Raw genomic sequence first — 16,270 nt, 5'->3', positions numbered from 1 at the left:
ATTTAATATGTGAGAAAGTTTAAGTTCAACAAAGTTGAGACTTGATTACAGTAACTTTGCTCATAAGTAGCACAGTTGTATTCAAGAGTCCACAATTCTTTTGTCTTCTAGTCTGCCTCTTTTCTCCACTTCACCAGACAGTGAATCATTCTCAGAGTGTAAACATTCTCAGAGCATAAACATAAGAATGTTAGAGATTAATTAATCAAGGATGTTAAGCATTTATAAGAGTAGTAATCTGTTGAGGACTCAGTATACTTAGGTAAATATTTGTGAACAGTATCTATCTTAGTTTTATCCAGAGATACAGATAAAGTTAAATTTGTCTTGGAAGGTTGCACATGGATTATAATTTCAATTTTTTAATCCTAGACTAACATTTATATTATCTTTTCAAAACTTTTTTTCCTTTGAAACACTGTTGTTATCTATTTAGTAATATTTCTCACATCTCTGTGCTGCTCGTTTGAAATTCACTCATATTACTCATATTACCTGTCTTGGTGCAGGTAAAGAGTTGTAGCGTAAATCATATTTACTTTTTAGAAATCTCAAACATTCATTGGTGTTTGCAGTATTTTTTTGGAAGTGGACATTTTCTAACTTTATTCAAACATGATTAAAATTATATCCACAGATTATATTATGGCTCTTACATGATTTTGACATAATTACCTTTTATTACACCCACCAGTCTTTGTTCTTGACAGATTTTTATGTGCAGATGCATTGATTAAGTTAAATGTCTCGTGATCTTTGAATTTTATCCAAACATTGAAAAAGATAGTAACCCACATGAATTAACACTAGAATATATCCTGAGTTATAAGAACCAGACAATACATGGTTTACTACCTTTGCTTAACAGAATTCTTTTGCCTGAGCTACCATATCAAGGTTTCAGTACTGTCTGGTTTAGCAGCTGTTCCCTGTTCGTACTTTTCTAGTATGGTGATCCTCTTTAGTTCTCTCTCAGTTACGCCATGCATGGTACCTCTGGGTTTATTTGACCTCAGCCTTTTCAGGTTTATGAAATAGTCTTAAGATCATATCATCAATACAAAGTCTTTAGCTGGATGTATTTGACAAGATTGCTGTGTATTGCCCAGAAATTCTAAGTTTTGATCCTGATATACCCTTGATACTGCTGTTTCTAATTAGGGCAGATGGTAAAGGGTAAGAGAATAATTAATTCTGAGGTAAGTCATGTGTAAAAGGCTCTGAAGCTTATCAAAGGCCCCAGACCATGTCTCTTAGAATGTGTCTTTATATATAAAGCATGACCTTTAAATTTCTACTTAAAGGGTAGTGTTGGGACATTAAGTGAGATATGATTCTGGTCTACATGTCTTGTGTGAAGTTGTTTTTTTTTTTTCTTTCCTCTTGAAACCTAATTGCAATATTTACTCATCGTTTAGAGAATGACATGTTAGAAAAAGTAAAGGCTGTCAATATGCTACAGATCTGGGAGGAGCAGAACTTATTATCAACCCCCATATTTAATCGTGAAAAAGTATTTCCAAGCATTTAGAGTAGCAACAATTACGAATATTTTAATACGCAGAATACAACTTTTAGCTTACCATTGCTCTTACAGTAACAATTTTTAATTTGATGACCAGTGTGACATGCTAGCATATATTGGTTTTAACAGAATGAGTGTAGTGGGACTCTAGAAGGAACAAAGAGCTGACAAAGAAAGGAAGACATTTTTTTCAGAGAGCAATTTAGTTGGATTTCATTAATAATAGAAGGAAGACTTGTGTTAGTATTTCTAACCCAGCAAACTTTGAGGGATCCATTAAGATCTACAGTCAGGCTGGGTGTCTATGCTATAGATAGTTTTCATGGTAAGGGTGTATTTGCATTTCACATGAAGTTTAGAGGCCCAGTTTTTGAAGCAGATTTGTAACTGTGATGATTTCTGCCTGTGAATTTTTGTAATTGTTCAAGTGACCAGTCTCAAGTCACATAACTAGTTAAAAAAAAAAAAGAAGATGCTTCAGTTAAGGGTCCTCTTTTTTGTTAGGAATAACAGCTTTATCAAACATAATTTTCCATCACTTTAGTTATCTCATTTAGGATTTCATGGTCAAAAATTGTAGTGGTGGTATAAATTACAGTGATGGCGTTCTAAGACATCCCCCTCCAAAAAAAAGATCACATCTAAATTGAATGCCTAGTACCCATCTTTGCATCCAGAAGTGTTTGGTGTGCTCATCAGTCCTGACTTGAGCAGCACAGCAGAGACAGTAAATTGTAAGTACTCTGTGTCGATATTATAAAAAATATTCTTGTTCTAGTTGTTGAATGTTGGACCACGGAGATCTCAACCTGGACAGCGAAGAGAACCCAGGAAGATCATCACAGTCTCTGTAAAAGAAGACGTGCACCTGAAAAAGGCAGAGAACGCCTGGAAGCCCAGCCAAAAACGAGACAGCCAAGCTGAGGATCCTGAAAACATTAAAACCCAGGTGAGAACAGAAGCACACTCTAACACTGTTTTGGAATTATAATGATATTGTTTTAATTTGTCTTTTTGCCCTGTTATTATATGTAGAGGTTTTAGTTTAAGATTTTTTCTGATTTTTTTCATATTACAAGCATTATTCTAAAAGCTATCATAGATGCCAGCCACCTACTGTTTTCTCTTGAAATTGCATTCTGTGTGCTTTTCAAAACAGACACTATATTTAGAGGGCTCACATATCATAGAATTCTGTCATTCAGGTTTAGAACAATATTTGCTTTTCTTAAAAATGTGTTTTTAGATTCTCAGTCATTACCCTGTGCTAGTCTAGTTAGTATATTACTTTATGTTTCATTTCTAATAAGTTAGAATTTAGAAACCCATCTTCTTCATAGTCATTTGTAATAAAATTGAAGTCTTTGCATCTCTCTGTACATATCCTGCCCTCAGAACTCCTTAGGGTAAATTGAATGAATTCCTTTAATCCACACAAAATTATTTTTGTGTGTCAAATTATACAAAGTCTCTATTCATCTTTTGCTGTACGCACAATGCTAGTTCCTATCCCTGGGTTACCTCTATTATATCCTTTGGATGTTTTTGATACTAATTAAGATACTAATTTGATACTAATTAAGATGCTAATATAATGTATCTCATAGGGCATTGTGAAGATTAAATGAAGCAGTATAAAGGACTTGGCAGGTTCCTGGAGCCCAGTTACGTACTTAGTGTGATAATGTTCCTGGGAAAGAGATGTGCCTTACAAATCCCGATTTTGATTGAGCACACACAGAGCCCCATACATAGTAGATACTCAATAAATACTTGTTAAACAGTATGCTAACCAGCAAAGTTGTTCATACAAAGTCAGGACCAAGATGAACTGATCCAACACAAAGCCATGTTGTCCAACCTTAATTGGCTGCTTGCCTTTGTTCATCTTTCTAGTAATTGCCCCAGACATTTGTCCCTACGTACATCCTTCTCCAGATTCACTAAAATCAAGTACCTAATCTTTCCTCCATTTCTTCTCAATGTATCTCAACTTTTTTTTTTTTTTTTAAAGCATCTCCTTCATCCCTCCCTCCAGTCCCTCTGAGAATTACTTAATGAATAGGGACCTAAAAGGTTTGCAAAGATAGTTAAAATCCCTGCTAAATCTTTGTCATTGAAGATGAAAAGATCTTGTTTTAGTATTTAAGGCACTTGTATTAGTGCCGTATTTCATTAGATTCTTTTTTTTTTTTTTTTTTCTTTTTTTCATTAGATTCTTACAACACCTATGAAGGAAGGAATAGATATTGTCTCTTTTTTCTTCTTCCTAGAAGACACTGAAGCTTTAAGAGATTGTTACTCACAGTGTTGTAGTTACTGAATAGTCTGTTTGTTGTGACTTGTAATTTGCCTCTTTACTCTGTAACAGAATCCTCCCCATGATTTTTTTTAAATTTTTTATTGAAGTATAGTTGATTTACAATGTTGTGTTGGTTTCTAGTATATAGCAGAATGACTCAGATATATGTGTGTGTGTGTGTGTATGTATATCATACATGTATTCTTTTTCATATTCTTTTCCATTATGGTTTATTATAGGATATTGAATATAGTTCCCTGTGCTATACAGTAGGACCTTGTGGTTTATCTATTTTATATGTAGTAGTGTGTATCTGCTAATTTCAAACTCTAATTTATCCCTCCCCCACCCCCTTTCCCCTTTTGTAACCATAAATTTGTTTTCTATGTCTGTGAGTCTGTTTCTGTTTTGTAGATAAGTGCATTTGTGTCATATTTTAGATTTTACATCATATAAGTGATATCATATGGTATTTGTCTTTCTGACTTACTTCACTTAGTATGATAATCTCTAGGTCCATCCATGTTGCTGCAAATGGCATTATTTCATTCTTTCTTATGGCTGAGTAGTATTCCATTTTATATATATATATATATATATATATATATATATATATATATATATATATATATCTCACATCTTCTTTATCCATTCATCTGTCGATGGACATTTAGGTTGTTTCCGTATCTTGGCTATTGTAAATAATGCTGCTATGAACATTGGGGGTGCATGTATCTTTTCCAATTATAGTTTTATCTGGATATATGCCCAGGAGTGGAATTGCTGGATCATAAGGCTATTCTATTTTTAGTTTTTTAAGGAACATCCATACTGTTTTCCATAGTGGCTGCACCAGTTTACATTCCCACCAACGGTGTAGGGGGGTTCCCTTTTCTCCACACCCTCTCTAGCATTTGTTATTTGTAGACTTTTTAGTGATGGCTATTCTGACCAAGTTCTCTCCATTATTAATTTCAGAAACAGAAGAATAATTATACTGACTTCGAGATGTCATTAGTTAGCTAAGTTTTCTTTAGTGAATAGATAAAGCAAATACAGTGCAGTATTAATAGACTTCTTTTTCAGGGCCAGTGCAACCTCCTTTTTCTTGACACTTTTTCTTCTTAATACAGAACATCTTTGCTTCATTCCCTCTCTTTTTTGTGTTTTTATTCTTCTCCTCTGCACAGGTATACCCCATGTTGACCTGTTGCTCCTGCTACCTGTTATTCTATTTCTTCCCTTTTGTCAAAACAACAGTTTTATTGTTGCCTCCACTTCCAGAAAACTCATTCACCCTGACTTTTGTTCCTACCACTGTATGTATAACAACATTATGAATGACCACCAATGACCTTATTTTTCCTGTATCGTAAGATTTAATCTTTTCCTTGAAACATTTCTAGAAAATCATTGCTAATGACGTGTCTAGACTACTTCCACATACATACACTCCTGTTGTGGTTCCACTGCTGGGGTTCCCTGCTTCATCTTTCTTCTCTTGATACAGTATTCCCACTGCTGCTGCCTGACTCATCTACCTGAGAGGCTGATTTTTATCTCTTCACTCTAGCTTTTAATCTATCATTTAAGTCCTATCGTTTTCTCTCCCAACTAGTGCACACTAGTCCTCTGATCTGTTTTGGGGTTTTTTTAAATATTTATTTACTTATTATTTATTTGGTTGCACTAGGTCTTAGTTGTAGCAGTCGGGCTCCTTAGTTGTGGCATGCAAACTCTTAGTTGCAGCATGCATGTGGGATCTAGTTCCCTGACCAGGGAGGGAACCTGGGGCCCCTGCATTAGGAGCACAGAGTCTTAACCACTGCACCACCAGGGAAGTCCCTAGTCCTCTGATCTTTCCTTGTTGTTTTCTATCCCTGAAATAGAAGAGCCTCAATAACAATTCCTTCCTAAAATATTTTCCCCTTCCTAAAATGTCTTCTTCCCCTTTTTTTCATTTAGCCAGCTTTTTCTGCCCTTCATAATCTGGCCCTATTCTCATTTCCTTCTAAAGGTATTTCCTGACTAACCCATTGCCTCTGACCTCTCTTGTACCTAAATGACTCACTTCTCTGGCTTCTAATCAATTTCGTGCTTTGCTCTATCATTTCTCTTGTAACTTTCTTGTCTTTGCAGCTATATTTTAATGGTTTTGATTACTGTGCCATATGCTTCATTTGTACTTAATACAGAATTTTGGGAGCATCAGGTAGATATTCAGTTATAATGAATAAATGATTTTCAGTCATTTTTTGATGCTGGAGATTTCCTTCTTTTTTTTTTTTTTTTTTTTTTTTTTTTCCCGGTATGCAGGCCTCTCACTGTTGTGGCCTCTCCCGTTGCGGAGCGCAGGCTCAGCGGCCATGGCTCATGGGCCCAGCCGCTCCGCGGCACGTGGGATCTTCCCAGGCCAGGGCACGTACCTGTGTCCCCTGCATCGGCAGGCGGACTCTCAACCACTGCGCCACCAGGGAAGCCCTCATTCTTTTTTTTAATTGAGGTATAAATTGACATAGAACATTACATTAGTTTCAGGTGTACAACATAATGATTCAGTATTTGTATAAATATTGCAAAATGATCACCACAATTAGTCTAATTAACATGCAGAATTACAAAATTTTTTTCTTGTGGTAAGAACTTTTCAAATATGCAACACAGTATTGTTTTTTTAATTTTTATTGGAGTATAGGTGATTTACAATGTTGTGTTAGTTTCAGGTGTACAGCAAAGTGAATCGGTTATATGTATATCCACTCTTTTTTAGATTCTTTTTCCATATAGGTCATTACAAAGTATTAAGTAGAGTTCCCTGTGCTGTACAGTAGTTCCTTATTAGTTATCTGTTTTATATATAGTACTGTGTATATGTTAATCCCAATCTCCCCATTTATCCCTCCCTCCCCTTCCCCCCTGATAACCATAAATTTGTTTTCTACATCTGTGACTCTGTTTCTGTTTTGTAAATAAGTTCATTTGTACCCTTTTTTTTTTTCAGATTCCACATATAAGCCATATCATAGGATATTTGCAACACAGTATTTTTTTTTAAAAATTAAGTTATTTATTTTTGGCTGTGATGGGTCTTCACTGCTGTGTGAGAGCTTTCTGTGGTTGCAGCATACGGTGGCTGCTCTTCATTGCGGTGCACAGGCTTCTCATTGTGGTGGCTTCTCTTGTTGCAGAGCATGGGCTCTAGGCTGCAGGCTTCAGTAGTTGTGGCGCACAGGCATAGTTGTTTCGTGGCATGTGGGATCTTCCCAGACCAGGAATCGACCCCATGTCCCCTGCATTGACAGGTGGATTCTTAGGCACTTTGTCACCGAGGAAGTCCCGCAACAGAGTATTATGAACTGTAGTCACTTGCTGTACGTTACTTCAATAAACGACCTTATTATTATCCTGTTTTTATAAGCTTAAATTATCTTCTGATATATTTGAAGATCTGAAGGCTGAGTTTTGTTTTTATTTTATTTTGTTTTTATGTAAAGCACAGATTAAAGTTTTAGACCTAAATGATACTGTCTCAGTTGATACAGGCAATTTAGAGAAGTGCAGTGACTCCCCTGTCTCTAATAAACTTGAAAAAAATTTTTTTCTTTATAAAAGTGATACTGACTCATTGCTTAAAAAGTTGATAGTATAATTTTTTTTTAATGTATTTACTATCTTCTGCCTAGAGAAAACTGTTGACATAGGGGTACATATACTAAAAATCCTTGTATTCAGATATAAATTATATAGGGATCGGGATCAAACAAAACATTTTATAGGCCTTTTCAGGTTATTATATCATGATTTCATAGATTTTTACAACTTCATATTTTTACTGAGGTGTCATTTACATTTAGTAAAATTTACTTTTTTGTGTATAGTTTTATAATTGTTGACACACACACACAGTCATATAACTACCACCACAATCAAGATACAGAACATTTCCATCAGCCCCCTGAAATTTTCATGTACTGCTTTGTATTCATCCTCTCACGCCCATGCCCACCTCTGGCAGTCAGCCATGTGTTTGTCCCTATAATGTTGCCTTTTCCAGAACGTCATTTAAATGGAATCATTCTGGTGCTTCCCTGGTGGCGCAGTGGTTGAGAGTCCGCCTGCCGATGCAGGGGACACGGGTTCGTGCCCCGGTCCGGGAAGATCCCACATGCCGTGGAGTGGCTGGACCCGTGAGCCCTGGCCACTGAGCCTGTGTGTCCAGAGCCTGTGCTCCGCAACGGGAGAGGCCACAACAGTGAGAGGCCCACGTACCGCAAAAAAAAAAAAAAAAAAGTTTAAATGGAATCATTCTGAATAAAGCTTCTTTTACTCAGCATATACATTTGATATTCACTCATAATATTACGTGTATTATTAGGTTATTCTTTTTTATTACTGGATCCATTCACAGGGTAAACAGTTTCCAGGTTTTAGCAGTGATGAATAAAATTGCTATGAACATTCACATATAGGATTTGTGTGAACATATGTTTTTGTTTCTTTGGGGTAGATTCCTAGCTATGGGATCAGTGAGTTGTATGCTAAACATAGGTTTAAGTTTTTTAGAAAATACCAAACTCTTTTCCAGGATGTTACTGCCAAGGCATGAGAGTTTCAGTAATTCAGTCTTCATCAGCACTTACTATTTTCTGCTCTGTAAATTTTAACCATTCTAATGGATGTGTGATAATATCTCATTGTAGTTTTAATCTGCATTTCTCAAATGACAAATATGTTGAATAAGCACATCTTTTCATGTGCTTCTTTGCCATTTGTGTATCTTCTTTGGTGAAATTTTGTTTATATCTTTTGGCCTGTTTCATTGGTTGGTGCTGTCTTATCATTGAGTTTTGAGAATTTTTTTTTTTACTCTGGATATAAATCCTTTATCAAATGTATATTTTGCAGAAATTTTCTCCCAGTCTGTGGTTTGTCTTTTCATTCTCTTAATAGTGTCTTTTGCCAAGTAGAAGTTTTTAACTTCGATGATGCTCAATTTATCTGTATTTTCATTCATACATTGTGCTTTTGCTGTCTTACCTAAAAAATCTTTGCATATAAGAATAGAAAGCTTTGTCCTGTGTTCTATTCTAGAAGTTTTTAGTTTTGGGTTTCACATTTTGGTCTGTGATCCAGTTTTAGTTAATTTTTGTGTTACATGCAAGGTGTGAATCAAGATTCTTTTTTTTTTGTTTGTTTATGGATATTCAGTTGTTCCAGCACCATTTGTTGAAAAGACTATCCTTTCTCCGTTGAATTTCCTTTGTACCTTTGTTGAAAATCAATTCATCACATATGTATGAATCTGTTTCTAGGCTTTTCATTCTGTTCCAGTGATCTGTTGTGTCTGTCCTCTGGCCAGTATCACACTGTCTATGCATAGTAGCTTCATGTATATAGTAAATGTTGAAATTAGGTTGTAGGAGTCTTCCACATTTTGTTATTTTTCAAAATTGTTAAGCTACTCTAGTTTTTTGTTTTTCCATTTAAATTGTAGAATCAGCTTCTTGATTTCTACTCCCCCGCCCCCCCAGCCCCCCCCCCCAAAAAAAACCCTACTGGGATTTTTATTTCAGTTGTGTTAAATCTGTAGGTCTCTTTGGAGAAAACTGGCAACTTAACAATAATGAGTCTTACAATACATGAACATGATATAGATCTCTATTTATTTCAGTCCTCCTTGATTTCTTTCATCAGTGACTTGTACGTTTCATCGCACAACTCCTATGAATATTTTGATAATTCTTATCTAAGTACTTCATGGTTTTGGTGCTGTTATAGATTGTACTTTTAAAAAATGTAATTTCTACTTGTTTGTTGCTAATACATAAAAATAAAATTGAGTTCTATGTATTGACTTGTGTTCTACAAACCTGCTAGACTCACTTATTAATTCTAGTGTCTCTTTTTATAGATGCCTTATGATTTTCTGTGGAGACAATCATATCATTTGTGAATAGGGAGTTTTATCTCTTCCTTTATGATCTGTATGGGCTGTAGTTCTTTTTCTTTGCATTATTCCACTGAATAGGACCTCCAGTAAGATTTTGAATAGGAATGGTGGGAACAGATATTTTTGCCTTGTTCCCAATCTTAGGGGGAAAGCTCTCATTCTTTCACCATTAAGTAGGGCTGTCCATAGCCTTTTTCTAGTTAAGGAAGTTCACTTCTATTTCTGATTTGATGAGGGTTTCTATAACATCATTTTAAAAGACTCCTGCCTACTATTTTATACCATGATTTGTATTATACCATAATGTAGACAAGTTCCTATTTTAAGACATTTAAGTTTTTGCTGTAAAGGGTTGTTGATGGAAGTTATGATGGCTAAAACCTTTTTTTAACCTATCCTTAAATATGAATAAATTTCTGAAAGTATAATTGCTGGTTTAAAGGGCACTTCACAGTTTTAAGAGTTTCAGTACACATTGCCAGATTGCCCTTGGAAATGTACCAAATTATAGTCCCACCAGTGAAGTGGAAAACATACCTAGTTCCTTGAATTCTCATCTGTAGTGAAAAAGAGGTGGTGTAAATTTTTACTAGATGTTAAAATAGATGGATTTAATTATTTCTATGACTAGTTCACAATCTTTGTTAATAATTTAGGAAATCACACTTATAAATTATAAACAAAATATTAATCCTTATAGAAAGCATCATATTGTCACAGTTAATATAATATTCTTTTCTTTTTTGTGGTCCTTCTAGGAACTTTTTAGAAAAGTTCGAAGTATCTTAAATAAATTGACACCACAGATGTTCAATCAACTGATGAAGCAAGTGTCAGGACTTACTGTTGACACAGAGGAGCGGCTGAAAGGAGTCATTGACCTGGTCTTTGAGAAGGCTATTGACGAACCCAGTTTCTCTGTGGCTTACGCAAACATGTGTCGATGTCTAGTAACGGTAAGAAGAGAGGAAGGAGTAAAACCAGAAATCTCCAAGAGGTATATTCTCCCCTCACTACACATTCTTCCCAGAGTGTTAATGGGGCAGAGTAAAGGGGAGAATATATTTTTAGTACTTTATATAATAGCCTCATTGTATAAAAATAATCTTGCTTTTTTAAAATATCTACTCACGTCTGGAGGGAATATGGAGATGAGACTGAAATAGGCATGATATGGTCCCATGCAATGTGAGGAAGATCAAGTAAGGTTTAAATTTCTACTGTGAAATTTTTGTCATGGGCAACCAGTTTTTCCTGGGGTGTCATCTTATAGAAATAAAGCAAATGCTTACATTTACATTTAGATTCAAAATTGAAAATCATGTTGATTCTAAGTCTAGCCTTGGTAAAAAGTGATAGGGTAGTTGTGGTCATAAAGGTTTCAAACTGATGATACTATCTTAGAAACTATTAGATTTCTTTCTCTTTACATTGTCCACAGCCTGTCAAATCTAGGGCAAGAAAGAATGGGAGACCAAAGAGCTTCTGGTTAGTGTTCACTGTCCTCTATTCTGCAGTCATAAAACTGCCATGTACCATCTGTGTTTTCTCTGCCTGTTACTGTTACCAAGGTACTTGTATCAGAAATGTGTGTCCTTTAACATTTGAGTTTTTTCTTAAGTATCACAACTTGTTATCATTGTGCCTCACTATGAAAATTCAGAATTCCATCATTTTATACCAGTATTTTTGAGTACCTGTGTCAAAGGTAGGTAAGTCTGTTGGGACTTGGAAAAGGTACATTTTCTGTCTTTAAGGTACTAAAAATCCATATTGGAAAAAACAACATTAGCACGAAAAAAATCACTTATAAGGTATTTTGTGATATTACAGTGTGTTGATGTCTGAATGGGTGGTTTAGCCTGAAAAATCAAGTTGAAGGAAAAAGAAATCACTATATTCGTGGGAGAATGACAAACTTTTCTGAAGCAAGTAGAGTTTGAGTTCAGCCTGGACGGAAGGGAGTGGGGGGTGGGTACAAGTATAGAGAAGGAAGAACGTATTCCATGCAGGCTCAAGTCTAAGGCAACAAGCATGGCATAATGATTCCAACCACTGACTTTGGAGTATCATAGTTCTAGGCTTAAAATTTTAAGTTTAAAATTTAAATTTGAATTCCAACTCTGCCATCTGCTGACTTTATAACCTCAGAATAGTTACATAACTTCTTTAAGCCTCATTTTTTAATCCATAAAATAAGATTAATTCATACAATTTAAGGTTATTATATTGATAAAATTAATTAAAATAAATGAGATTGCATATGTTAACGTCCTAGCTCAGTATTTGGCATGTCGTAAGCCCTAAATGATTCAAAACTAAATTGATGGTGGAAAAGATTGTGAAGATCTTAAAGTGCTAGATGTAGAATGAGGATGATTATAATAGCAGAAACCATCTATTTAGCGCCTATTAGGTTGCACTATGGGTAGGTGGTTTACATTTGTCATTTTAACAGTTTTTATAACCCTGAAAGGTCAGTGTTATTAGCCCCACTTTATTGAATAAGAAACTGGGCTTAAAAAAGGGTAAATAACTTGCCCAAGGTCACATACCTAGTAAGTGGCAGTGCTAGAGCTCAAATCTAGGATTATTTAACTCCATCACTTGCCATATTGCCTTCTAACATACACAGTTATCTGAAAGCAAACTGATTCTTCAGCTCATGCCTCTCATTTTCATTGTGACAGCCATGACATCATGTAGTCAGAAATTAGAACTAGGACTAGATCCCAGATCTTCTGGTTCATACTTTTGTGCTCTTTACCAATTTTTGAACTTAATGCTACAAGCAATGAAGGGTTGTTAATTTTTTTTAAAAGAAGAATACTCTTGCTGAAAATAACCCTTGAAAATGCCTGGGCATAATACAAGTTATTTTGGAATGGGAAGAATTCACAGATAAGCCAACCATCTGTGGGACTTTTGTTATGATATACCCTCTTATAATAAGATTTTTTTAACTATTGGATTTTTTTAGATTACAAAACAACCACCTATTGGAATAAGTCAAACAAAATAGGGATAAACACAGAGAAAGGTAATACTCCTCACTTGCAGCCTCAGCCAGTTAAGCTTCCTTTCTTTCCAAGGCGAGCAACGTGAACGATTTGGTTGTACCCTTCCACAATTTTCTTTATATTCATAAAATCATATAAAAATATATACATATGTGTAAAGAGGATATTTAAAATTTTCTCTTTAATTGAATTATATCATGGTTTTTGCATTTTGCTTTTTTTTCCACTTAGTATGTTTTGGGCATCCCGCTAGGTCATTCCAGATAGATTTTACTCATACCTTTTTAGTAGTTGCATATTTCGCATTACACACACACTCACACACACACACACATAAAATTTTTCCATTCATTTTCCTCTCTTCTGCCCCTGCCCCCCGCCCCCACCCCATGTTGTTTCTAGTTTTTTGTTTTGGAGGTTTTTTTGTAACCGGAAGCAGCACTGCAATAAACAACTAAGTATATTTATTCTTACATGCTGGAGCTTTTCTTTAGCATAAGTTCCCCCAAAGTTATATCATATACCAAAGGATATATATGTTTTTAAACTTTTTTTATTGCAGTATAACAGAAATACATGCAGTTTGGGAAAAGAAAAATTGCTCATTTGTAGTTTTTGTTAAATTAATGATGTAAGTACTCTCTTAATGGTTAATTTTAAGCTGCCAACAGTTTGACACTTGACTCACAAATTCCTGTTTAACAATTGGCCCTCATGAACTAGGGTGAACCAGCTTTAGTACACCACTACAACATGTACACAGAAAAATGTACAAATCGTTAGTCTATAGCTCATTGTATATCAGCAAAGTGAACACACCTACCACCCTGGTCAGTAAGTGTAATTATACCTTTCTTTCTTCCTTAAAGGTGACCACTGTCCTAACTTCTAACACCATAGCTAACTTACTTTTGAGATTTATTTTATTTTATTTAAGGGTGATTTATTTTACCTAAGGGTGGCAGTGGGAATAGTCATAGATTTCTAATACAAACCAAATATAAAAATCAAACAACCATAAGAATAATGAAAATCTAAATATGAAAAGCTAATCTTTTAGGAGAAAAATAAGGAGACTATCTTTATGAACTTTGAGTAGGGAAAAATTTCTTCAGCAAGAATCAAAATGAATAATCTATAAAGGAGAAAAATATCAAATTTGTTAAAATTTATAACCCCTGGTGCAGCAAATGATGCTGTAAATAAAAAAGATAAAGCCACAGCCTGGGAGAATCTATTTGGAATACATATAGCTACCAAAATATTAGAATCCAGAATTGAGGAGGGAAAAAAAGCAAATCAGTAAGAAAAAAAACAGCCCAATTAAAAAATGGACAATTCATAGAAATGAAAATCCATTGGCTCATAAACTTAAGATACTCAGTGTTATTCATTATTAGGGAAATGACAAGATAAAATACGGTTCTATGCAAGTCACATCCATGAGAGTAAGAAAAAAGAAACCATTTTGAAGTGTCGAGAAAGAGAATATAATCACTTTGGAGAGTAATTGGGCAACAACAGTGAAGATGTTCATATACTATACCCCAGTAATTTCACTTCTTGGTATATACCCCAGAGAAATTCCCAGTTGTGCACTAGGAATCATATATTAGAATGTTTATTTATGTATTGATTTTAATAGTGAACAATAGGAAACAACTGTAAAAAGCCTAAAGAAGACAATAAGAATATACCACAATTTATTTGGTCAGTGGATTTGAATAGTATTACATACACACAGTAGTTAAAATTAATGATGTAGGAATTCCCTGGCCGTCCAGTGGTTAGGACTTGGCACTTTCACTGCTGTGGCCCGGGTTCAGTTCCTGCTTAGGGAACTAAGATCCTGCAAGCCACATGGAGCAGCCAAAAAAAATAAAAATGAAAATTAATGATGTAGGGGCTTCCCTGGTGGCGCACTGGTTAAGAAGCCGCCTGCCAACGCAGGGGACACGAGTTTGATCCCTGGTCTGGGAAGATCCCACATGCCGCAGAGCAACTAAGCCCATGTGCCACAACTACTGAACCTGCACTCTAGAGCCCTCGAGCCACAACTACTGAAGCCCACACTCCTAGAGCCCATGCTCCGCAACAAGAGAAGCCACCTCAATGAGAAGTCCACGCACCGCAATGAAGAGTAGCCCCTGCTCGCCGCAACTAGAGAAAGCCTGCGCGGCCACGAGGACCCAATGCAGCCGAAAATAAATAAATTCTAAAAAAATTAATGATGTAATGCTAAGTGTATCAGCATAGATCAACCTGAAAAACGTTATTACCGAATTAATAGTATGACACCATCTAACTAATAAAGTTTTTAATATGCAAAATAAAATTATTATTTATTAAATATATATAATACAATTATACAAATTGGAAATAAACACCAAATTCAAGGTAAGAGAAAGAAGGAAGTAGGATTAAGGTAAACTGTTGTGGCTTCTGGTATTGGCTGGTTAGGTGATTCAGAGCACCTTTCCATGGATAACAATTAGAAAAGCTGGTCACAATATTTTAAAAAATCTTCAATGTATCAGAGAGCTAAAAGACAGTAAAGAATTTCTAAGATCCTAGAAAAGGTAGAAGTCAGAAGAAAAGTGAGACATTTGGTAAAACTTACCCCTAGAAGAGGCAATTAAAAGTCTTGAACAGGGACTTCCCTGGTGGCGCAGTGGTTGAGCGTCCACCTGTTGATGCAGGGGACGCAGGTTCGTGCCCCGGTCCGGGAGGATCCCACGTGCCGCGGAGCGGCTGGGCCCGTGAGCCATGGCTGCTGAGCCTGCGCGTCCGGAGCCTGTGCTCCGCGACAGGAGAGGCCACAACAGTGAGAGGCCCGCGTACCGCCAAAAAAAAAAAAAAAAAAAAAAAAGTCTTGAACAACTTCTTTTTCATAGACTTTCATTGGGTTACGGGCACAAAAGTTGGATGAAGGCCCACCAAAAGGAGTAGCAGAAGAGGCTCTAGTAAATCCTCCTATACTTTTGGTTGGGATCCCAAAGGACTGAATGTTTGGAACAAGGGTGAATCAGAAATTCACCCACTCTCGGGACTTCCCTGGTGGCGCAGTGGTTAAGAATCTGCATGCAAATGCAGGGCACACGAGTTTGATCCCTGGTCTAGGAGGATCCCACATGCCACAAAGCAGCTAAACCTGTGCACCACAACTCCTGAGCCTGCGCTCTAGAGCCTGTGCGCCACAACTACTGAAGCCCGTGTGCCTAGAGCCTATGGTCCACAACAAGAGAAGCCACCACAATCAGAAGCCCACACACTGCAATGTAGAGTAGCTCCTGCTCGCCGCAACTAGGGAAAGCCCTCACGCAGCAACAAAGACCCAATGTGGCCAAAAAATATAAAAAAAGAAAGAACGAAAGAAAGAAATTCACCCACTCTCACAGGAACTGTATGTAGTTCAACATCAAATCATCTCAATCCTTGAATTTGGATTATGGTGATTTCAGTGTTCGTGCCCC

At 36.1% G+C, this 16,270-nt stretch overlaps 1 protein-coding gene across 8 annotated transcripts in view; it reads left to right on the top strand.

The window, feature by feature from the left end:
- The window catches only part of EIF4G3 (eukaryotic translation initiation factor 4 gamma 3), a 370,135-nt gene that overhangs the window by 291,112 nt on the left and 62,753 nt on the right, over nucleotides 1–16,270 (top strand). For all 8 annotated transcript variants that reach the window (XM_065893987.1, XM_065893977.1, XM_065893968.1 and 5 more), the window contains 2 exons: nucleotides 2,304–2,474; nucleotides 10,536–10,733. In XM_065893987.1, coding sequence (XP_065750059.1) covers nucleotides 2,304–2,474; nucleotides 10,536–10,733 — 369 coding nt within the window. The remainder of the gene's footprint in view (nucleotides 1–2,303; nucleotides 2,475–10,535; nucleotides 10,734–16,270) is intronic.

This window comes from Phocoena phocoena, chromosome 1 (assembly GCF_963924675.1).
Source record: "Phocoena phocoena chromosome 1, mPhoPho1.1, whole genome shotgun sequence".
In the NCBI taxonomy this organism is placed as follows: Eukaryota; Metazoa; Chordata; class Mammalia; order Artiodactyla; family Phocoenidae; genus Phocoena; species Phocoena phocoena.
Note: the sequence above shows the minus strand (reverse complement) of the source record. Positions and strands in the feature narration are given on the sequence as shown.